At 38.9% G+C, this 26,062-nt stretch overlaps 1 protein-coding gene across 4 annotated transcripts in view; it reads right to left on the bottom strand.

Annotated features, from left to right (window-relative positions):
* Positions 1 to 26,062, bottom strand: part of CORIN (corin, serine peptidase) — a 246,408-nt gene that overhangs the window by 197,285 nt on the left and 23,061 nt on the right. For all 4 annotated transcript variants that reach the window (XM_082728362.1, XM_082728363.1, XM_082728364.1 and 1 more), the window contains one exon: positions 15,050 to 15,194. In XM_082728362.1, coding sequence (XP_082584488.1) covers positions 15,050 to 15,194 — 145 coding nt within the window. The remainder of the gene's footprint in view (positions 1 to 15,049; positions 15,195 to 26,062) is intronic.

The raw sequence follows: 26,062 nt of genomic DNA, 5'->3' as shown, positions 1-26,062 counted from the left end.
ATTTTGCATAAGGAAAGAGGCCACAAGCCAAGGAAAGCAGGAAGCCTCCAGGAGCTGGGAAAGATAGGAAACAGACTGTCCCCTAGAGCCTCCAGAAGGAATACAGTCCTGCCAATATCTTACTTTTAGCCTAGTGCCATTCAGACTTCTGCCCTCCATAACTTGAATTTAATATATTTATGTCATTTTAAGTTACTAAGTAATTGATTTGTTTCAGCAGTCATAGGAAACTAATACAGGCATCTTGCTAGGGATATTCAGTATAGCCATCTACAGAGCTGGCTTTCCAACAACTTTTAAAACAGATGAAATTACTAGCTCTTTACAGAGTTTCAGGGAGAAGGAAAACAAAGCTTTCAAGAGTTATTTAACTTACCCAAGAATTGAGCTGGGACGTGATACACACACATACACATGCACCCACTCACACTTCTCACTTCGAACAAGTTGTACAAGTTGGAAAAAATCAACCACCCAATGCATGGAGAAAAAATTACCTTCCTATGATACGAGTTTGAAAGTAATTCCTTATCTTTATATCTCTAGCCATGTGGTAACACATTTACTTGGCATTTTCTATGTGCCAGGAACTTTTGTATTTACTCTCTGCTGAAAACACATTTAGTAAGAGCTTCTTATCATCAAGATGTTTATAGATTAGTTGAGGGAAACAGGCATGTAGTCTAAAAATACAAACCATGATACAACGGCTTTGAGAATGATATGCATAAGGCAATCTGGTGACAGAAAGTAGAGAAGTAGCTGTCATGCCATTTGAGAAAGTCAGAAAAGGTTTCTTAGGGGAGAATCATCCTCAATAGAAATCTTTTTTTTTTTTTTTTTAAAGATTTTATTTATTTATTTGACAGAGAGAAATCACAAGTAGACGGAGAGGCAGGCAGAGAGAGAGAGAGGGAAGCAGGCTCCCTGCTGAGCAGAGAGCCCGATGCGGGACTCGATCCCAGGACCCTGAGATCATGATCTGAGCCCAAGGCAGAGGCTTAACCCACTGAGCCACCCAGGCGCCCAACCTCAATAGAAATCTTAAAAGATATTTAGCGATTGTGTATGTTTGAGCAAAGCATTTGTGAGGAAGAAGGGGTGTGGTAATAGGGAATGGAGAACTTTCTAGATGGAACAAAGGGGAAGATATGCAAAGCCCAGCAGCAGGTCATTAAATACAGCCAGCACACGGGGGACTGGCAGGAGGGAAAGCGAGAGAAGGAGAAGCAGCCACATTATGAAGAGTAGTTCCTCTTAAAGTCCTGGAATTGTTCTTATGATGAGGAATTTTGTAGGATCTTAGATGGGGTGGCACAATGGAATGATTACTGGGGCAGCAGGATGATGCTGGAATGGCGTCAAGTCTGGAGGATAATAAGGATGCTACTGCAATAGTCCGAGTGAGAAAAGAGTATGGCCTGACCCAAGGCAAAAGCAACCAAGACAAAGGTAACATTTAGAAGAGAGTTTTCAGAGGCAAAATTGTGAGTGACAGGGAACAAGTCAGAGGTCCCTTCCCGGTTTCTGGTTTGAATTACAGTGTATCTGAAGGGACCCTCCCCCCACCCCTACACTGCGAGAGAAGTGGTAATCATTAGGGCTACTGATCAAAAATTTTCAATTCTCTTGCATTCTACTAAGACACATACGTGGGTTACACTCTCTGACCTAATTCCCTGTCTCTGGACTTTTTTGACATTGGTCAAAGGGTACAAACTTCCAGTTATAAGATGAGTAAGTTCTGGGCATCTAGTGTGCAGCCTGGTGATTGTGGTTAATAATACTGTATCATACACTTTAAAAAAAGAAAAAAAGAATCTCCAGGGCTCTTTTCCTTTTTCTCAGGCACAATAATTTGCACAGGTGCAAGATGATGGCTGGCCCTCACTTTAGTCCCTGAATGATTTCAGTGAGCAAAGCCCCCGTGCCATTCACAAAGGACTTGTAACACCAAGGAGAAAATACCTTTGTTGTTTTTAAACCACTACTATTTTAGGATTACTTTTGTTATACAGGACAGCACAGCCTCTCCTGACTGTTACAACAGATAATTTACAAATACATTGAGTTTACAATGCTTGCAAAACATTCAAGGGGAAAAAAGTCTAAATCTAAAGAACCTTAACATTTCCTCCAGAATGATTTGCCAGACCGCCACAAATTTATATCTTCCAGAGCACACACTCTTTGGATCACACCTACTCTCAAGAACGATCGTCTGTTTTCCTGTCTGCCTCCTTGAAGGTAGGAAGATGCATTATGCACGTCTGCATCTCAGCAGAATGTTGGGCACCAGTGTCGGCCTTAATGACTATTTGTTGAAATGTATGGATAATGAAGGCATGGGAGTGGATGACATTGCCGAGAGGGGCATGGGTGTCAAGTGAGAAGAAAGAGAGAGCTTAGGACAGAAATCCCAGCATTTAATGGCTAGGTAAAGAAAGATGAACTCAAGCAGACAGAGAAAGAGCTGTCAAGAAATAGCAGAAAAATCAGAAGTGAGAACATGCAGGCAAAACAGAAGCACATTTTGAAAAGAAAGGAGTAATTAAGACTGGATAAGATCATATCTGGTCATATGATCCCAGCTGAATGACAGACAATGTTGCTGGCACCAACTAACCATGAACATGCTCCCTTGAAACTGGCAAAAACAAGCACAGAGAGAAAGCATGAGGTTTTTGTGTTTTGTTTTTTTTTTTAAAGGACAATAATAATTACACTTATTGAGCATTTACTGCTAAGCATTTTAAATCCATTATTCCATTTACTCTTCACAACCTTATGAAGTAGATACTAATATCATTTCACTTTACAAAAGAGAACTAGAAAGTTCTATGAAAATTGCTCAAGATATCAAAGCCAGCAACTGAGCGGGAATTCAAAACCATGCAGTCTGACTTCAAAGCCTAGTCTTTCCACCAAGATGTTTTGTTTTTCAAGTGGTGGTATTTATCATTTTTATTTATTAATTTTGAACAATATCTTTAAAAAAAAGTCAAACTTCATTCTCTATTTTAGGAAAACGATTGGCTCCACATTAAGAATGAAGATGAAAATCTATCTCCTCTGACCACCCTCCTGCTCTCCATTACCCAGTTTTGGTTGTTATATTCTTTTCTTTACTTTTTTAATTTTATATCTTTTTTTTTAAAAAAGTCTTATTCAAATGCACATTGGTTTCAAATGCTGTGCATTGGATAAAAAGTCACTGGTGCCTCAGAAAGGACATTTAGTAGTATGACAAAAAGAGAAAGAGGGAAGATCAGATTGCGGCGTGTTGAGGACAGGATCAAGCACAGAAATCACCTTGGGATCTTGCTAGAATGCAAGATCAAGAGGTCTGGAGTGGGATCTTCATTTCACACAAACTCCCAAGGAATGTTGACATTGTCCCCATGCACTACACTTTGAGTACATGGGTTTAGACTCCTATTTCAGAAAGCTTTAAACATTACATATAACCTCAGGCCTGAGCAATTAAAGAAAAACTATTCTCAAGTTTGAGAACTCTATGTCCATGAATCTACACCTGAAGGCCAGGGTTATTCAAGGAATATGGGGGACTTAGGAATACGGAGTCAGGTCATAAAAGGTCATACAGGATCTTAGATTTCTGGTGTATGGAAATAAGGATCTGGGAAGTTTTTCCATATTAATGTGATAATCGAAATGAAATATTCTAAGTTAGGAAGTTAAAATTCTTCTAATTCCAAGTTCTTATAAAAGCCACAAGCGTAAAGAAGTTTGCTGAGAGAAAACTTTAGCTCAGCTAGCATTTTTGAAGCGGAAAGTCACTTTTGTCGAGGAATATTTCTCCTGAGTTCAAGAAAAATGGGCTATTTGCCATATTTCCTACAATCTTCACCACTATAATTTGTCTTTCTTCTTCACTGCATGACAAAACAAAGCATTAACTGGCCACACACTGTCCTTTCACAGTACTACGAAAATTAGGAAAGCTACCTTAGACCACCCTTGATAAGCTTATGGTTAAAACAAACAAAATTTATTTTAGAAGTGGATGAATAGAAGGGCCTTTGAAATCAAGACTTCAAGAGCCTGGGAAAGAAGACAGGAAACAAGCTAATGAGACTTTCTGGACCATAACTTTGGTGAAATTAAGATGACTAATAGTTTGCAAAAGTCCAAAACACCCTACACTTGGAGAACTGTTGCAATAACCCCATATTTTTTCTTCCTGCCACATACTCTACCCACTTCAACCTTCTCTCCCCACACCTGCCAGAGGCACCTTGTAAAAGCCTCTGAAGATCAACCAAGTCACTCCCACACTCCACATCCTCGTGGAGTTCATGTTGAAAGTGCCACTCCAACCGTCCTCGACTCAAACTAGCTTTGGGCCCCTGTCATAAACTCACATAGCAATTGTCTCCTCCCACATCGGAGTCACCTCTGGTGTCATTAATTAATTGTGGGATCATTTTTTAATGCCTTCGTCCCTCACTGAACTGTGGAGCCCACGAGGGTAGGTTTTATTCAGTGCCATAACACACTGCCTTGCACTCAATAAATGTTCATTAAAGGGTCGAATAGAGCCAAAATACCACTATAATTCTATTTTGCCGAATGTTTCCCAACATACCAAAATAATTTTACTTTAAATATTGTGTATATGTGTTTATGTATTATTTATATATTTACATATAATTTAAGGCAGATATCGATGCAATCTCTAATAAAGTACTCTATCACAAAAGCTAACTCTTGTAGGCATGGGAAGGCAGCATGACCTGCTGCTGGCTTAATTCTGATAAGAAATGGATTAGCCTCTGAAATTAATCTTCGGGTCTAAGTATAAGAGCTGTGTGAAACTTGCCATCCATTGCAAATCCCACAGTCAAATTTATTCCTTCCTAGTGACTTCACTGGCAATTAAAACATATTGTGGCAATGGCTAGGTTGTAGAGTTATTGAGGTTATGAATTCTGGGATTACAATGACAATGGATCATAACACAAAAATTTTAGTTCTTATGGATAGAGTTAAAAAGAAATAAACACGTTTTTAGTCAATTTTTGAGTATAATAAAATCTAATTCTTTACTTCCATAATAACTTTTGTTGTTTATGAAAAAGCTACAACAAATTTAATTTCATTTGACTTACATAATAATTCTGTAACATGAGTAAGAATTTAATTCTTCCTCTGACAGAGAAGTTGAAGGATCTGACCAAAACCCACACATCTAGTAAATGGAAGAGGAAGAACACTAAACCCCAGCCTTATAAAATTATTATAAATTATTTTTCTATGTCACATGGCTCTCCATTATTAAGCTATAACTAAAGAAATAAAAACCTAGGTAGAATATTATAACTTCCCCACTCTTCAGTTTTCCTTTCAATGTCTTTCAACAACCTAAATCTTTTTGTATTTTTATTTTTTTTAAAGTATTTATTTATTTATTTATTTGAGAGAGAGACAGTGAGAGAGAACATTAGCGAGGAGAAGGTCAGAGGGAGAAGCAGACTCCCTGTGGAGCTGGGAGCCCGATGTGGGACTCCATCCCGGGACTCCAGGATCATGACCTGAGCCAAAGGCAGTCGTCCAACCAACTGAGCCACCCAGGTACCCCCTAAATCTTTTTTTAAAAAACATTTTTGAGTATAATTGACATAGTGTCACATTAGTTTCATGCATGCAACATAGTAATTCAACTTCTGTTACGCTATGCTCACAAGTGTAGTGTAGTTACCGTCTGTCACCGTACAAGGCTACTCAAATATCACTGACTGTGTACCCTATGCTGCGCCTTTTATTCCTGTGGCTTATTCAACTGGTGGTAACTGGACGCCTGTATCTCCCACCCGTCTTCTCCCACTTTGCCCATCCCCCATCCCTTTCCCTCTGGCAGCCATCAATCTGTTCTCTGTACTTACGGTCTGATTCTGCTTTTTGTTTGTTTGCTTATTTACTTGCTTTGTGTTTTTTATATTCCACATATGAGTGAAATCATATGGTATTTATCTTTTTCAGTCTGAGCTATTGCACTCAGCATAATAGACTTTGGGCCCATCGATGTTGTCACAAATAGCAAGATCTCATCCTTTTATAAATGACCACAAAATATTCCATTTCATATCTATATATCTATAGATATAGATATAGATATACTGCCTCTTCTTATCCATTAGTCTACTGATGGGCAATTGGACTGCTTCCATATCTTGGCCATTGTCAGTAATTCTACAGTAAACATAGGGGTGCATGTATCTTTTTGAGTTAGTTTTTTCATTTTCTTTGAGCAAATCTGAGTAGTAGAATTGCTGGATCACACAGTAATTCTACCTTTAATTTTTTTTTAATTTTTTATTTTTTATAAACATATATTTTTATCCCCAGGGGTACAGGTCTGTGAATCACCAGGTTTACACACTTCACAGCACTCACCAAAGCACATACCCTCCCCAATGTCCATAAACCCACCCCCTTCTCCCAAACCCCCTCCCCCCAGCAACCCTCAATTTTTTTGGAAGAATATCCACACTGTTTTTCACAAGAGCTTCACCAATTTGCATTCCCAAAAACTGTGCCCAAGGGTTCCTTTATCTCCACATCCTCACCAACACTTATCATTTCTTTATGTTTTTGGTTTTAGCCATTCTGAGAGCCAAAACATTATATTTCATTTTGTTTTAATTTGCATTTCCTTGCAAACTTCCTTGATTGATGATGGTGAGCATTTTTTGATGTGTCTGTGCATCTTCTTTGGAAAAATGTCTATTCAGATCCTCTGCCCATATTTAATTAGATTATTTGGGTTTTTTTTTTTTTTTTTTGGTGTTCAGTTGTATAAGTTCTTTATATATTTTGAGTATTAACCCCTTATCAGATATATCTTGTAAATACCTTCTCCCATTCAGTACATTGTCTTTTTGTTTTGTTTATGGTTTCCCTCACTGTGTAGAAGCTTTTTATTTTTATGGGGTCCCAATAGTTTAATTTTGCTTTTGATTCCTTTGCTAGAACAAACATATCAAGAAAAACATTTCTATGGCCACTATCAAAGAAATTACTACCTATGTTTTCTTCTAGAAATTTTATGGTTTCAGATCTCACATTACCTCTTTAATCCATTTTGTGTTTATGTTTGTGAATGGTATAAGAAAGTGGTCCAGTTTCATTCTTTTGCCTACAGCTGTCCAGTTTTCCCGGCACCATTTGTTGAAGACTTTTCCCATTGCATGTTATAGTCTTGCCTTCTTTGTCATAGATTAATTGACCATATAAATATGGCTTTATCTCTGGACTATTTATTCTCTTTCAATGATCTATATGTCTGTTTTCACACTAGCACTATATTGTTTTGACTAAAGCTTTGTAGTATATCTTAAAACCTGGGATTGTCATCTCTTCAGCTTTGTTCTTATTTCCCAAGAAGGCTTTGGTTATTTGGGGTCCTTTTGGTTCTATCAAAATTTTAATATTACTTGTTCTAGTTCTTTGAGAAATGCTCTTAGTATTCTGAGAGTAACTTCACTGAATCTGTAGACTGTTTGGACATTGGGTGGTATGGACATTTTAACAATACTCATTCTTCCAATCCATGAGCATGGAATATCTTTCCGTTTGTTTCTGTCATCTCCAATTCTTTCATCAGTGTTTTATAGCTTTCAGAGTATAGGTCTTTCACTTCCTTGGTTAAGTTTATTCCTAGGTATTTTATCCTTTTTGGTGCAATAGTAAATAGAATTGTTTTTGTAATTTCTCCTATTGGCGCTACTCATTCTTAGTGTACAGGAATACTATTGATTTCTGGGGGTTAATTTTGTATCCTGCAAATTTGCTGACTTCAGTGATTACTTCTAATAGTTTTTTGGTGGAGTCATTAGGATCCTCTATATATGGTATCAAGTCATCTTCAAATAGTGACAGCTTATCTTCTTCCTTACCAATATAGATGACTCTTTCTTTTGCTTTTCTGATTGCTGTGGCTAGGACTTCCAGTACTATGTTGAATAAAAGTACTGAGAATGGACATCCTTGTCTTGTTCTGATCTTAGAGATAAGCTCTCAGTTTTTCCCAATTGAGTATGATGTTAGCTGTGGGTGTTTTATACATGACCTTTATTAGGTTGAGGTATGTTCCCTCCACTCACACTGTTGAGAGTATTTATCATGAACTGTTGTTAAATTTTGTCAGATGCTTTTCTGCATCTATTAAAATGATCACATGATTTTTATTCTTCATTTTGTTCATGTAGTTTATCACATTGATTGATTTGCAAATATTAAATTATCCTTGCATCCCCAGAATAAATCCCACTTGATTGTGGCAATAATCCTTTTAATGTATTATTGAATGGTTTGCTATTTTGTTAAGGATTTTTGCATCTGTGTTCTTCAAAGATATTGGCTTATAGTTTGTGTGTGGTTTTGTATGTGTGTGTGTGTGTGTGTGTGTGTGTGTGTGTGTGTGTTGTCTTTGTCTGGTTTTGGTATCAGGATAATGCTGGCCACATAAAATGTCTTTGTGAGCTCCCCTTCCTCATCTATTTTTGAAATAGTTTTTTTTTTTAAGATTTTATTTATTTATTTGACAGAGATCACAAGTAGGCAGAGAGGCAGACAGAGAGAGAGAGAGGAGGAAGCAGGCTCCCTGCTGAGCAGAGAGCCTGATGCGGGGCTCTATCCCAGGACCCACAGATCATGACCTGAGCTGAAGGCAGAGACTTTAACCCACTGAGCCACCCAGGCACCCCTATTTTTTGAAATAGTTTAAGGAGAGTACATATGAACTCTTCCTTAAATGTGTGGTAAAATCCACCTTGTAATCTATCTGATCCTGGACTTCGATTTTTTAAAAAACAGAATCTTTATTTTAGAGTCCAAATCTTTGGAACCATATGGACAGCTAACGGTTTCTGCTGATTTTAGAAACACTAAACTAAACTAAACTAAGACTTTGTAGTTCCAACTTTGGTTTTGGGGGTTGAGGAGAGAAACTATTTGCTATTGCTCTGTTCTATATCCTGCCACTGAAATAATTATTCAGAAAAGTCCAACTCTCTTATCTTCAGGAATCTCTTTGCCACTTGATTTTATACATGAGAGAAGCCCAAAGAGACAAAATTAGAGACACATAATGCATATGTATTAGCCTACAGCTTTTATTATCTTTTCCCAAATAACGATCCTCTCACTATTAGCTTTGTCTTTTGAAGCTATAGCTCCTGTTATTTTTACAAAATTTATACAAATTTGGCATCCCACCATCCCATAGTATAGCTATCCCATAAATAACTATAAAACTTTGAAAGAGTATGGAGTTATAAACGCAAACCAAAAAGAACATGTTTGAAAGTAAGCAGGATTTAATGAGTTTTTTTTTAAACACAGATATAAATGGTTTTATTGCTCAGTACAGCAACAAACATCTCAGTTATAAAATAGGAAATGTTTATTTGAGGAGATATTACTTAATATATCCATATATCATCTGGTGCCGAATCTATGAAAAGAATGCTTTTGAAGAAAATGTCCAGGAAACCCCCACTTTCTAGAGGTTACCTAAATATAAGCCATAGTGGTACTTAGAAGTGGTTATAAATGGTATACTTCCTAATCCCATATACAGTAATAAAAGAAATCTCCTCCTAGGTATAAACCCAAAAGAAATGAAAACATATGTTCACACAAAAACTTGTACACGAATGTTCAGAGCAACATTATTCATAATAGGCAAAAGATGGAAACAACTAAAATTGGTATATGGACAAAGAAAAAGTGGTAAATCCACACAACAGAATATTATTTGGCTGTAAGAAGGGATGAAATACTGAAATATAATAGAACATGAAATGGAACATAATAGGATATAGTAGACTATAGTAGAAATATAATAGAACATTGAAAATATTATGCCAAATTAAAAAAAACTGGTTAGGAGCACCTGGGTGGCTCAGTGGATTAAGCCTCTACCTTCGGCTCAGGTCATGACCTCAGGGTCCTGGGATCGAGCCCTGCATCGGGCTCTCTGCTCAGTGGGGAGCCTGCTTCCCCCTATTTCTCTCTGCCTACTTATGATCTCTGCCTGTCAAATAAATAAATAAAATATTTTTTAAAAACTGGTTACAAAAATCACATAGGGTGATATGAAATGTCCAGAATAGGGAAATCTATAGAGACATTATTACACAGATTAGTGATAGCTTAGGGTTGGGACAGGGGGGCTATGGAAAGACAGGAGACTGACAGTAAAAAGTACAGTTTCTTCTTAAAGTGGTAAAAGTGTTCCAAAATTGATTGTAGCGAGGGTTACACTTACCTGTGAATATACTAAAATTTCAATAAAGCTATAAGGATAGGAACTAATAAATAAACAAACTTAACCGAAATAAGGCACTATCTTAATTGCTTCTCTCCTCTGTTGAGAGGCCTCTCAGCACTGAGGTACTTAAAATGTGTTTAAAACTTCTATTTGCATTCTACCCTGAGAATGAAAGGAAGTCATTTTCAATGTTTGTGAGCCTCTGAATACACTATTGCCAGAATTAGATTGAAAACTGACAACAGTATGATTGGTAGAACCAGACAGACACTCGCACAGATAATACCGATAAAACTAGACAAAACACACAAAAAAGTACTTGAAGACCCTGGAAAAGAAACCAAAGCTGACCAACTCTGGAGGGGTATGGAGTCTTGGAAGGAAAGGGTGGCAAAGATGAACTTCAGTTTTGTCCAGCCTGTAGCCTGAGAGCTGGCCACAGTTAGTACAATGTGGGCACAGACTGACTAAAACTCCCAATAGAAAACCAAACTGATGATGAACATTTTTTCATGTGTCTGATAGCCATTTGTATGTCTTCATTGGAGAAGTGTCTGTTCATATCTTCTGCCCATTTTTCTTCTTTTTTAATTTAAATTTTTTATTTTTTATAAACATATATTTTTATCCCCAGGGGTACAGGTCTGTGAATCGCCAGGTTTACACACTTCACAGCACTCACCAAAGCACATACCCTCCCCAATGTCCATAACCCCACCCCCCTTCTGCCACCTCCCCTCCCCCCAGCAACCCTCAGTCTTCTGCCCATTTTTGGATGTGATTATCTCTTTTGTGTGTGTTGAGTTTGAGTTCTTTATAGATCCTGGATATCAACGTTTTGTCTGCACTGTCATTTGCAAATATCTTCTCCCATTCCATGGGTTGCATTGAGATACCACCTTACACCAGTTAGAATGGCCAAAATTAGCAAGACAGGAAATAACGTGTGTTGGAAAGGATGTGGAGAAAGGAGAACCCTTTTCCACTGTTGGTGGGAATGCAAACTGCTACAGCCACCTTGGGAAACAGTGTGGAGATTCCTCAAGAAATTAAAAATAGAGCTTCCCTATGACCCTGCCATTGCACTACTGGGTATTTACCCCAACGATACAGATGTAGTGAAAGGAAGAGCCATCTGTACCCCAATGTTTATAGCAGTAATGGCTACGGTCGCCAAACTGTGGAAAGAACCAAGACGCCCTTCAACGGATGAATGGATAAGGAAGATGTGGTCCATATACACTATGAAGTATGATGCCTCCATCAGAAAGGACGAATACCCAACTTTTGTATCAACATGGACGGGACTGGAGGGGATTATGCTGAGTGAAATAAGTCAAGCAGAGAGAGTCAATTATCATATGGTTTCACTTATTTGTGGAGCATAACAAATAACATGGAGGACATGGGGAGATGGAGAGGAGAAGGGAGTTGGGGGAAATTGGAAGGGGAGGTGAACCATGAGAGACTGTGGACTCTGAAAAACAACCTGAGGGTTTTGAAGGGGTGGGGGGGTGGGTGGTTGGGGGAACCAATTGGTGGGTATTAGGGAGGGCACGGATTATGGGTGCCTGGGTGGCTCAGTGGGTTAAGCCGCTGCCTTCGGCTCGGGTCATGATCTCAGGGTCCTGGGATCGAGTCCCGCATCGTGCTCTCTGCTCAGCGGGGAGCCTGCTTCCTCCTCTCTCTCTCTGTCTGCCTCTCTGCCTACTTGTGATCTCTCTCTGTCAAATAAATAAATAAAATCTTTAAAAAAAAAAACAAAGGATTGCATGGAGCCCTGGGTGTGGTGCAAAAACAATAAATACTGTTATGCTGAAAAGAAATTAAAAAAAAAAAGAAAAGAAAAGAAAAAGATAACATGCTGTTCAGAAAAAAAAAAAAAGAAAACCAAACTGAGGGTTTTGGAGGGGAGGGGTGGTGGGGGGTTGGATGAGCCTGGTGGTGGGTATTAAGGAGGGTGCATATTGCATGAAGCACTGGGTGTGATGCATAAACAATGAATCTTGGAACACTGAAAAAATAAAATAAAGTAAAAAAAAAAAAAAAAGAAAAAACCTGAATGCTGCTGTGCTGAGCCACTTTCTCTCTTTAAAAAAAAAAAAAAATCTTATTTATTTATTAGGAGGAGTGCGTGCATAGGAGGGGGTGGGCTGGGAGAGGAAGAAGCAGGCTCCCTGCTTATGAGTCAAAGGCAGACTCTCAACTGACAGAGCCTACTCCCTCTCTGTTTTCTTATCACCCTCTGACTTCTGCAGTGTCTCTCCTCTCTTGGCAGCTGTGAAACCCAGCATTTCCAGGGTCTTTTCTTGTCTGACCATTCTTCCTGTATCCCTTACTTCCTCCTCTTTCTTTATCTTCCCCCTTAAATATTCCAGGGCCTTTGACCTCAGCTTTTCTTTTTTCTTTCTTTCTTTTTCTTTTTTTTTTTTTTAGATTTTATTTATTTATTTGACAGAGATCACAAGTAGGCCGAGAGGCAGGCAGAGAGAGAGAGGAGGGGAAGCAGGCTTCCTGCTAAGCCGAGAGCCCGACGTGGGGCTCGATCCCAGGACCCTGGGATCATGACCTGAGCTGAAGGCAGAGGCTTTAACCCACTGAGCCACCCAGGTGCCCCTGCCCTCAGCTTTTCATCAGGACACATCCTCTTTCTGGTTCATCTACTTCTCCTGTTTCAACTGCCAGTCAAACTCCCACCTTCATACCTGAAGTCAGGACTCCCTTCTGAGCTCCCTTTCTGGATACTTCCAGCTTCAGGTTAATAACAGTGCAGTGGAGGTTAAGTTCTAAAGTGAGCACAGAACCAAAAATCATATAGAGTTGCAATTTCCCTTGAAATGTCCTTAGAAAAGCAACATGTTCCTATATTCCTACATTCATTTCTTGGTCCTGTCTGTACTGTTGAATTTGCCCAAGATGAATGCACCCGGACTATGGCACCACCATATTTTGTTGTCCCCCACGTATCTCTGAGTTAACATGACCAAACTCAACTTCCAACCTGCCCTCCATCTCTGTGCGCCCCACTCCTCTACCTTTATGTCCCACGTTAACAGATGGTGCCAAAATCATCCTGATTTCCCAAGCAAAAAATCAAGCAGTCAATATTGATCCCTCTTCTCCTTCACACCAAAATCTAGTCAGTCTTGATTTCTGTTGATTTTTTTTAAAGATTTTATTTATTTGTTTGACACAGAGAGAGAGAGATCACAAGTAGGCAGAGAGGCAGGCAGAGAGAGAGAGAGGAGGAAGCAGGCTCCCCACTGAGCAGAGAGCCTGATGCAGGGCTGGATCCCAGGACCCTGAGATCATGACCTGAGCCGAAGGCAGAGGCCTTAACCCACTGAGCCACCCAAGGGCCCCGATTTCTGTTGATTTTAATGCACCAAATGCCTTAATGCTAACTTAATGCTAACAAATGCTAATGTAGGCACAGCCAGAGCCTCAAAACCTCAAAACCACCTCCAATCCTTTCTGCCTCCAATCCTCTGCAGTGCATCTAGGTCTACTGTCTTCTGCAAATACAAATTTGATCAGATTTCTCCCCACTTGGAGAGATCCTCCAATGGTAAACTACCACCCATAGCAATGGTTTTCAAGCATTTTCATACTACTTTCAAAGAAATATCGGATAAGATCCTAATATCTACAAATAGATACAAACTGTATTTTATTAGGATTAATTTGCTGTATAAGTTGTTAATGTGTGTCATATTAAAAACCAGACATTGAGAAAATAATAGGTAGTTTTGGTGAAATAAAAAATTCAAGATTGTTGGTAAGCAATTTGATCAGAATCATCTTGGTATTTATTTCTCTATTTTACTTGCCTACATGTGAAAAAAAAAATCTGAATTCATAGCAATAGGTAGCTACCAAAGGTAATATTTTGGATTTCCTCCTCCAATCGTTCGCCTTTTAAGTTTAACATATTGTTTATTTAAAAAGATAGCAAGATCCAAATACAAATGAATTGATCTGTCAGCACAAATTATTTGGTTGCTGCTCTCCACTTGGTTAAAACTTTTAGTTTGAGCATGTGTTTAAGATTTAATTTGTAGAATTGTAAGTCAAAACGTTGAAACTCCTCCCCTGAAACTTGTTCCCATGGAGTAGAGTTTGAAAACCAATAATCCAGGTGTTGAAGCCCAATTTCCTTGGGACAACATGCAAGGTCCTGTGTCATTCGGATTTCATCTATCAATCTAGCTGCTTTTCTTCCCAGTGCCAAGATTCTACCCACTATCCTAAGTCTGTCTCCATCTATCACAGGGTCATACTTTGGCACTTGCTGCTTTCTCTGCCAAATTCATGCGTGATTGCCTTCTTTCCTGAATTTCTATGAACTATTCCAAAGGTTAAAATGTTAGTGCCTCATGAAGACTTCTTTGTTCCCCAAAGTACCTTGCATATGCCTCCATCATCAACATGTGTTGCCTTAAGTCATAATCATGTCTTCCTCTCAACCATGAGTTCCTATGGAAGACATCCCTAAGTTCTCAGGGACTTTCAAAGTGCCTGACACCTGGTAATTACACCTTGAATGCTTTACATCAATTACTCCATCAATTTCCTATAATAGGAATAACCAGCAGAATGATTTCTGTGGCTAAAACTTCAGAGTTCCTAAGATAATCAATGGATAAACCTCCATCAAGTTGACCCTTTAGGTTACCTAAGTACTAAATAGAAATCATGGTTAGGCTCATTTGAATTTTGACTTCATTTTTCTCTCACAGCAGCATCACTCACCAACAAAGGAAAGCAGGATCACCAGCAGGACGATGAGTGCACAGATACACGGAATCAACACCAGCAACAGGAAGCGGAGAATATTAGCAGTAGCTGTCTTCTGAGAGCAGCCATCACCCATATTATTGTCAACAGCTCCCAAGACCTAAAGCAAAAGGAGAAAAGGAAATGTGGTTTTAATATTACAAAGCAACTCAAGAGGCCATATGGAATTTTAGAGTACAGCTGTCCATTCAGAGCAGCAGCAGTCCTGAGAGATTCTGGTGCATGTCCTTGAGGGCATGGAACTGAATTCAGTCACTAAATGATGCTCATAAATGAACAAATAACTGTACAACCGCATTCAGAGCAGAGAAAATCATCTATTTTGGAAATGTTTTTCAGGAGTACATGAACTTTTGAAGTGATTCCACCTTGGGTTTGTTTTTTTTTTTAACATATCTGCCAATTTACTATTATTCCGAAGGGCTATAAATTACCATGGCCCAGAGCTATAAGCAAAGTCAGCCTAGTACCATGGTTAACATATTGGTGAGTAGGTGTAGACAGGACATTACCCAGACTTCATTGCTGTTTGTCTCACCAGTCCTAACCCAACTCTGCATGAATCTGGATAAAATGAATTTACAGCCATTCAACAAGGTTAAATGTATTTAGTAACTGAAGTTGAACACTGAAAAAGAGCCTGTCTTGTTGACTAGTTAAACAGTGACAACCCCTCAGGACACCTTCCACTGTCTACGCTGCCAGTGTAGCCTATCCTTTGGTGAGTGGATTATGAGATGGAGTCGAAGGGGTTCAGATAAAAGTTCTTATCTTCAAATACTTGAAATTTTGCTAATTTAAATTTAAATTGAATACTTTAATTTTTAGTTCCATCTCTTGCCAGAGATGATGTCTGGAAATTCATTTATTACAAATGGTTAGCTTAGGGCAGTGACTTTTGCAACAGGAATCCGAGATGAAATTAAAAATGATTTGAGGGGCACCTAGGTGACTCAGTCGGTTTAAGCGGCTGCCTTCAGCTTGGGTCATGATCCTGGGGTCCTGGGATTGAGCCCCATGTCGGGCTCCCTGCACAGTGGGGGGTTTGCCTCTCCCTCTGCTTTCCCCTCTCCCCCACCCCCTTGCACTCTCTCACTCTCCTAAATAAATAAATAAAATCTTTTTTTTTTTTTTAAGTGATTTGAATCTCACACTATGAGCAGTTCTTCCAGTCCCACATGAAGGTGCTTCTCACAGTTTTCTCTTAGACTTCTGACACTTCTTGCATTTTCTCCTATGACAGTTTCAGAGCATGCATAATAACCTCTGCATAACTAACTCCCAAATCTCTCTTGAGTCCCAAAGTCCCTTTCAAATTTTATCATAGGTTTCCAATGCCTAGTGCTTAGCTGCATCTCTTCTTAACATGTCCAAAATGAAACTAGTCTTCTCTCTATCCCTACATTTAAACTAGTTCTTCTCCTGATTTCCATATTTTGCTAACAGACATTCTACTACTTCAAGCACCGCAAGACTCTTCAATTCTTCATCACCCCCCCCAATACATTATTCAGGGTTCATTGGATCTTCCCCTATAACAGATATCTGATTTTGAAAAATGAGTGACCTTTGAGACAGAGCCTTATCATAAACAAGACGTTGTTGGTCCTGCACTTGCTTATTTATAGCATATAACAAGTACTTGATAATTTCCCATGGATAAAAAGGCAACTCTGATAGGTTCTGAATTTCAAGGCATATATGATACTTCATTTCTGCTTTATTCTGCCTTTAAGAGAATCAATTCTTGTTCATTAACACATATTGCAAGCAGTGTTCACTACATACACTGTGATGTAATGGTAGCCTCTGTAATTTTAAGAATACCCAATGAGACATATTATTTGAAAGAACATATGATGTTAGCTTGAGAATGGCTTGATCTCCTAGGTTAATGACTTTACTGACTCATTGCCTCTGCACCTGGTTTAATGCACCAGCCAAGGTGAGATCATTCAGAGTTCATTTATAATTTTATCTGCAAGAAGACATGGCACTGTGTTAGAGGAGACCATGAAAAGGATGTGCCCACCCATTGGCCCATGAGCTGGCCCCAGAGAATCAGAGGTTCCTCACCCCTTTGAAATGTCCTTGAAATGTACCACTGTTCCCACAGCCAAAGCCATTTTCAAGAATTCAGCCTTGAAAGAGCAATGCGCTGTTGAGACCATCTGGACAAAACACATGACTGAACCCAGTTAAAGCCTCTATATAAACTTTAATGATTCTGGCTGGCAGGTGTGGAAAAGTACTCATCATGTCTGCCCAAACAAGCCTCATAGCAAGTTCCCTTGCTTATTTAACCTGCTGTCTACCAATCTGAAGTGGTCTGCCTCTTTCTTTAGCACCACCTTGCCCCCTGTATATGGAGGCCAGTTTCAAATTTTAACCGAGGAAGCTCCCAAGTTTGCACACCAACACACTGACACAATTTAATATAAGAGCTGCAATACTGCATTGATTATAAGGCTAGCACTGAGTGGGTGGTGCCCTTTCAGGCTTGGAGATAAGCAAGTGTGGGACTGTAGCCCAACACAAGCAGTAGTAGACTCTACTTACTTATTTACTCAACAATTAGTTATTGAGCACCTACTATTATAATAAGCACAATGATGGATATAACAATGATTTCAGGCCAATTGTCCCTCAAAAGTTCAGTCTAATAAGAGATATGTCCATAAATAATATAACTATATGTCAAGGTAGCAAATGATAAGCACCATGAGTCTTACAGCTAAAGTGCCAAAGGAATTCAAAAGATAGGATCACAATTTCTTGCTGGAGGATCAGGTAAGACATTGTAGAGAACTTGAAGCAGACATAATTCTGACCTGCTTTCCATGGGTACCTCTATCTTCTCCCAGTCTATCAGCTCTCTCCTTTTTTCAATTCCCTATGTATCTCCTTTAGACTCTTTGGACCATTAATGAAACAATATTCCTGCTAATGCCCTGGACCTGCCTACCCTTCTGGATTTTCTTCTCCCCCACTCCATCATGTAAAAGCCAACACCAGATGAATCCAATGATCTACTCTCTCTGTATCTATACCTGGATAGTCAAATATAGCTGTAGAGGACTCAACTCAGTTGCTGAGGTAAAGCCTTCTCCATTCTCCTCAAACTACCACCTCCACTCTGCCCTCACTCTAGGAGATGACCCACTTCAATTTCCATCTTACAAAGAGAATAAAAAACAGTCAAATGAGAATTGCCTCATCTACCTAACTCTAAACCTACACACATGATCATTTATAGAACCTTCTCTTCTGTTCAAACACAGAAGCTATTGAAGGCTCTTCGTATTTAAGATGACTCCTCCTACTTTTGTGACAGATTTCATTTCCTTCTCCCTTCTCAGGAATTTTAAATCCTTAATTCTCCATTAAATCGTATGTTCAAGCTCTCTCCCATTCTCTTTCCCTCTCTCCCCCTTCCATCAGCTTTTTATCATGTTCAGGTCTTTCCAGTTTTGGTTTTTTTTTTTTTTTTTTTAACCATCCTCAAGCCTGTATCATACTTCAGCCACTGTCCTCTCTCTCTCATCCAAAACACCCTAGGAGTTGTTAATACTTATCGTCCAAATTTCTTCACTTACTGTTTACTCTTTTACGATTTGGGACCCACTTCTGTCACTGCACCAAAAGAGCTATTGCTATGGTCACCAATGACCTCCACGTTGCTCTATTCCAAAGACATTTTTTGGTCACCCTTGTAATGACATCCCAGCACCATGTGAGAGATCGAATTCTCAGTTAACCCCTCCCATCTGCTTCAAACACTTTCTTTTCTTGACTTCTCTTTCTCCTCCCTGTCTGGTCATTCCTTCTCTTTCTGTAAGTTCTTTTCTTACATTCATACTCTCTGAGCAATGTCGTCCACACAAATAGCTCAATTGCCAGCCCTACACACGTGACTTACATCTTTACCTAACAAGCGTAGATCTTTCCCCTGGGCTCCAGAGTTTTGTATCCAACTGGGCATTTGACCTCTCCCCAGTGGATGTTACAAAAATGCCTCATACCTAACATGTCTGAAACCAAATAAATAATCTTTATCCCCATGTCTGGTATTTTTTCAGAGCTCCTTATCTTAGGAAAAAGTAATCGAGCACCTATTGTGTGTCAGGTACTGTTTGTGCACTTATATATCAGGCAGAGTGAAAATATCCAGCCTCATAGATCCTACATTCTAGTAAAAACTACCATCGTGTCTCACCTGGAATGGTTTACCTACATCTAATCTTGCACTCCCTAATTTATTCTCCACACTCTAGCCCCAGTGAGAGACTATATACCACTGGATGATGAGAAAAGGCAACATAAAAATGATCCCCAAAACGAACTAATTCAGAAGATTGAGAGCCTGGAACTAGAGATGATCATGAGAAGCATAGACCCAGTGGCTTGGCAGAGATCTGGGGAGGGCTTTGGACTTTCGCAGGAGTATATGGAATTTCAAGTCCATTTTATTAAGATTTCAAAGGTCAAAGAGACCACAGTTGATATTTCAGCTGCATTAGCCTTTATCCTATTCTGCCTTCCCACAGCATTTGACTTCACTAACACATAGTACAGCCTTGAGAATACTCCTACAGCTGCAAATGGCAAAAACTGTTTTAGAATAAAAAGATACCTGCTTCTGTAATCATAGCATAAATAATTTTAACTCAGTTGTGACGCTCTCTTTAAATGAAAATACCTCCCTTTTCTCATCAGTGTACACCTGGCATCTGGAGCAGCACTTGAGTACAATCAGAAGTGGATTATACCTGTTGAATAAATAAGTGAATTAAATAGCTTAAACATAAATTGCTCTTTGATAATTATGCAAATTACTACTACTTTTTAAATTGTATATGTCTTATGGAGTCCATTCTCAAGTCACGAAATTGAAAATGTATTTGGTAAACAAGTGAAAACTTTTCCCTTTCAGAAAAAATATACTAAAATTAATAGAATCAGCTTTTACTAGGATTATTAGTACAACTCCATACTCACATTTCCTATTAAAAGCTTTGAAGTCAGCTAGAAAATTTTGTGGTTTAAGAAGTACATTTTAGTGAATTTTATGACAAAAATTTTTAAATACCATCTTTGTTAAGAACATGAAACAAAGTGGCTTTGTTACTTAATTAACCCCCTAAATCAGAGATTCCCAGATATTCTTGGTTCAGGGCACTATGTGTCCAGGTAATTTTTTTCAATGGCCTAAACCAAAAGAAATGCCTAACAATTCCACTTATTAAGTCTCTTGATCCAATTATGTTATCAGTATCTTTATCCTAAAAACTTAGTAGACATTTGAAAAAGTGCAACACATAATTTGAAATAAAAAACATTTTCATGTTATTCTTCAATAATGACTATTACTTACAAATATAATGTGTGTATCTGTTGGGCAGTGCACAATACCTCAAACCTCAGAATCAGATTGGAAATCACCGTCACTCATTGCCTGTTTGACATAGATTTTTCCATGGAACAACGTGTTATACAACCACCACCAAGAACCCAGCTTTATGAAGACAGGCAACATCAAAAGGAATACAGTACAATCTAATGTTGACAATGAACTACCTCAACCTAGTAGAGGTTTGTTGGTAACTAACAAATGTTGAGTATCACTAGATTCCCCTCAAAAATTGAAAATAACTAGCAGAGTCTCAGTTCACAGTTTGGAAATCATAGCTCTAGACTATTTTCCCACATCTACCTGCCTAAGTTTGAATCCTTAGAGAAGTAATTCATCTTCAACCCCATTCAGCAAGCCTCCCTTGATCATCTAGATACACGTCATCTCCCTCTGCTTCATCTGAATTTCTGGTCAGTGGCAGAAACTAATCAGCTGCTAGCATCTATTCTTTTCCTTTGACCTTATAAAGAGAATCCTAAAATTTAGTTCGGCCAATATTTAATGTCAACTTGAAGACAACATCTTCAAGCCTCTCTTGCAGCTATGTGAAGCCATGTGGTTGGGTTCCTGCTCATGAGATGAAATTAGAAGTGGTAAATGTGACTTCTAGGAAGTGTCCTCAAAGAGAAGGGTATGGTCCTTCCTCTTTCCTGCTTGTGGAAAAACAAGTGTAATGGCTGCAGCTCAAGCATTCATTTTATTATTTTTTTAAAGATATATTTATTTCTTTGAGAGAGAGAGAGCATGTGAGCAGGGGAAGGGGCAGAGGAGAGAGAACCCTCAAGCAGACTCCCCACTGAGTGTGGAGCCTGACTCAGGGCTTGGTTTCACGACCTTGAGATCGTGACCTGAGCCGAAATCAAGAGTCAGACACTCAACTGACTGAACCACCAAGGTGCCCCTCAAGCAACTATTTCAGACTCTGACGTAGAATCTATATGAAGGAGGTGGCTGAAAAGCAAGAAGAGGGAATCTGATTTCCTGATGGATTTCTGAATCTTCTCTATCAGCCCTGAACAGCTTATTTTCCAGATTACATTCACATGAGAAAGGAATAAATCCTTGATAAATAAATCACTGTTAACATAAATATTCTATCACTTGCAGTTGAAGCAATTTCAACTGGCCTACACTTTTATCACTTTCTACTTGGGATCATGGTCATAGATGTACATACAAAAGTTACTAAACCACAATCTCAGGAAGTAAAGATACATGTTCAGTTCATTCAACAAAACCTTACATCATGTGCCCAGAAAATTATTTTTAGTCCCTAGGCAACTAACCAGTGCCTAGTACCTAGTAGGATCAGAATAAATATATGCATTCTCAATTGAATAAATTACTCACAGTTAAGGCTAAAAAAAATTTTCCCAAGAAATGTATGGGATTTTTAATATACTTTTTATGGGAGGGAGATAAAAACCACTAAAAGACTTTTCATGATAAATAATATATCTGTCAAGTTTGTTTGCCTTTGACCAGAAAAACGGCAACTCAGTGTGGCCACAGTGGATTATCTCCTGTTATTCAGGAGCTCGGTGCCTTTTATGCCTTCAACAAGGAAATTTTCCAAGGAAAAAATTTACAACTAAGTAAATGAGAGCTTTTCAATCTTCAATTAAAAATTTCTCAATCCAGTGTAGTAGCCAAAATGGAGTTACTGGGAGCAAGCCAAAAAAAGTAAGGGTAGTTAAAATGCAGGCAATCATTGGACAAGTTCATCTCACAATCCCATCAGAATTCCCACATTTCTAGTGACTTCAGCAATCTCCTCCCTGGTTGCCCCACATCCTCACTCATCTCCTTCCAATCTCCATATTGTGGTTCTGCTTAAAATTCTCCAGAAACTTCAGAGACAAAAACAAGCTTCCTTAATATGCCATAAAAGACAAGGCTTTTCAGATGTTAGTGTGCATGTGAAACACACTGGGAGGGGCTGAGACAGTAGGTCTGGGGTAGAGCCTGAGACAGTGCATTTCTTAGCAGCTCCAAGGTAATGCTGATGCCACTTTCCAGAGCAGGATCTGGAGACCTTTCTTGGTCTGCCTTGTCTATGCTCTCTCACTGCACATCATTCATGGCCTCTCTCTCTACACTTCTGCCACCTTCTGCTACTCACCCAGATCCTCACAAGCCCTCTGCCTAGAATGGCCTCCCTCCAGCTCTCAGCCAGCCTGTGTCACTCATCAACTCATGACTTGTGAATGATTCTCGTCTTTCTGCTCTTTATCCCAGTTGCAATTTACATGTATGTGTGTGATTCTTAGATTACATTGGTTATTCCTCCTACACAGTAGGCTCCATGAGCTCAAGGACTATGTTGGGTTTTGCTCCCTATTATAGCGTTAGTACTCAAAAAGGGCCTTGACTGTACTAGGCACTCCATAAAAGTACTGAAATAATGAACCAGGGCACCTGGGTGGCTCAGTCAGTTGAGCAGCCGACTCTTGATTTCGGCTCAGGTCATAATCACTACATCCCAGGATGGAGCCCCATTGGGCTCTGTGCCCAAGGGGGAGTCTGCTTGAGATTCCCTCTCCCTCTTTCACTGCCCATCCCCCACTCATGCTATCTCTTGCTCCCCCCCACACACACTCTCTCTCTCTCTCTCTTTCTAAAATAAATAAATAAATCTTTTGAAAAAATAATGACTCAGGGGCGCCTGGGTGGCTCAGTGGGTTAAAGCCTCTGCCTTCGGCTCGGGTCATGGTCCCAGGGTCCTGGGATGGAGCCCTGCATCAGGCTCTCTGCTCAGCGGGTAGCCTGCTTCTTCCTCTCTCTCTGCCTGCCTCTCTGCCTGCTTGTGATCTCTGTCAAATAAATAAATAAATCTTTAAAAAAAATAAAATAAATAAAAATAATGAATCAATAAAGTCACCTAAATATGCCATCCCACTCTCAAAAAATTCTTAGAAACACAAGGACTAAAATGCTGCTCCATTTTGGAATATTTACTACAGACATAATAATAACAGAAATAATAACAATACAGCAAAAAACAAAACAAAACAAAAGCCATTGAGAATTTCCTGTGGGCCACACACTGCTCTCAGCGTTTTGCATAGAAAATAGTTTTTATAATTCTCAGAACAGCTCTACTAGGTGGCATTTACAGGTGAGAAGTGTGAGGTTCTTTGTGAAAAATATGATTAAAATAATTCAAGGTTATTGGCAAAAAGGCAGTATCCAAAGCAATACTGAGTCATTCAGTTCCTTTTTCTGAAGCTCAGTAGAAAGACCAGAGATCTCATATTTTTTTTTAACTTGGCCTAGTTCTACGGCTTTTAGAACTTCTTAAAACACATTATCCACTCACCAGCTCTGTCCCTGTGAAAAAAGACCAAGCTTTTTACCCACTGAGTCATGAAAAACTGAATCCAGATGCCCCAAACCCTGTGAAGGACTAGATCCCATGGCCCTCATCATCAGAAGTTCAAAACCACCCATCCCTAAACACAGCTGCTCTTTTGGGGAGTAAGAAATAGAGCTTTTCCTCCATGTTTCCATGCTGACTCCTAGGCCAGATACGGCATAATGGAGGATTACGACTTCACCACAGCCAGTAATAAGAGATAAGTTTTAGAAATGGCCTGTCTGTAGTATTTTTCACCTTCTTTCTAGAGGGTCATATTTCAAAATTACCTTTAATACCTTGATTTAATTAAGTAAAATCTTAATTACCTGGAATCTTTAAATACATAAGTTTTCTGTTCTCTATCTTTCAGAGAGATGGAAAAATCACAAGAAAATAAGCAAACTGTCAAGAATTAAATTTATAAAATATTGCCAGAGAATGTTTTGCAATTCTGAAAAAAATGTGGAATCTTCTACAGTTTCTATAGTATAGAAAGAATATTTTGCTTTAAGAATCTAAGTCTTGGCCTTCATGATCAATTTTCAAAGATGTGGATGTTATTCTGCTTAGCATCGCATAAGTAACATCATTTCAAGAGTTAAAAAATCATAACAGAGGGGCACCTGGGTGGCTCAGTGGGTTAAAGCCTCTGCCTTCGGCTCAGGTTATGATCCCAGGGTACTGGGATCGAGCCCCCAGTCGGGCTCTCTGCCCCGCAGGGAACCTGCTTTCTCCCCTCTCTCTGCCTGCCTCTCTGCCTACTTGTGATTTCTCTCTCTCTGTCAAATAAATAAAATCTTAAAAAAGAAAATCAGAATAGAAAGGAGATTCAAGTTGCTATTTAATTCATGAAAAACCTAATTAACAACAATGACAAAAACCCTATTCCCTGACCACTCCAAGGTTTTGCTAAACATGTGTCATCCTTGGCCTATAATAGCTCTGAAAGTGGTAATATTCATCCAAAGATACTATCTATAAAGAGATTAATATCAGCTTGCTACTTCTTAATGTACAGCATCTGATGTAGAGATATATTGATTATTTTTATTTCGAATAGGGTTTTTTATAACCAAAGATCAGGCAAACTTGAGGCAATATATAAACTGTTTAATATTAGCAGAGTATTTTGAAATGTGAAAGTTAATTCTACCTTCATAACATGATACTGTGTTATGGATTTTCTTAAATAGCACAACAGCTATATTCTTAAATACAATTATGTAGACTTAGTTAACATAGTATGGTTAGTCAACAGTCTGTGAATTTTAACCACGTACAAATATTCCTACCCAAAGGTTATTCTAATTCATATATGTTGATCTGGTAGATTTCATAAAATTCCATTTATCACTTTGAAGTTTATGATATGAGCAAGTCAAATATCAAAACATTCTTAAGCCAAAATGACAGTGCACATTTCAGGGGATCGGATTTTATGCAAAACTCTGGCAAAATTCAATAACCATCTGTCCTACCGACAAAGATTTGCTTGCAGTGTTGAAAACAATTCAAAAGAAAAATTCATCCCAAACCCAAACTATGTGTTGGTTTGAGACTAACAGCACCTTAGTTCTCTAGCTAGGAAGCTGATGACCAGCAACTGTATTCTGGACTCCACTGGTTCAGTGGTGCAGAGAACAGCCTGCAAGGAAGACAAGGTCACTCTGGCTTGTGTGGCCTGAGCAGGACACAGAACCTTCCTCTAAACTCTGTGGGGATATTACACTGCCACATGTTACTCTAAACTCTGTGGGGTTATTACACTGCCACATGTTAATACACTCCCAGTCCTGAAGAACATGCAGACATCAAGTCTTGGATTGCTACTAGATATTCAGCTTAGACTGTACGATTATTGCTCCAAAATGTGATCCGAATTGTTTTTCAGTATTAAAGAAAGGGCTAATTCAACCCACTTCCACTGCCTATCCACTAGGGAAGCCAAAGACAAGCCAATGGCTACCCCATATGTAAGAAGCAAATCTGCCAGCGCTAGATGCTTTCCTTTCTGTTCTCAATAAACTATGAAAGTATTCCCTATATGAACTATAAGTAGATTTATTGAGTAAGAGATCGGTGATTTAGATACGCTCAAACCAGACATCTGTTAACTCTCCAAACATTAGCTCCCACTCTACCATTAAGCAAAATGCTTCTAAATCATCCATCACTGAATTATGCCAAACCCAAATGT

This window comes from Mustela nivalis (assembly GCF_964662115.1).
Source record: "Mustela nivalis genome assembly, chromosome: 4".
NCBI lineage: Eukaryota > Metazoa > Chordata > Mammalia > Carnivora > Mustelidae > Mustela > Mustela nivalis.
The sequence above is the reverse complement of the archived record's forward strand: the minus strand, read 5'-3'. Positions and strand labels throughout refer to the sequence as shown.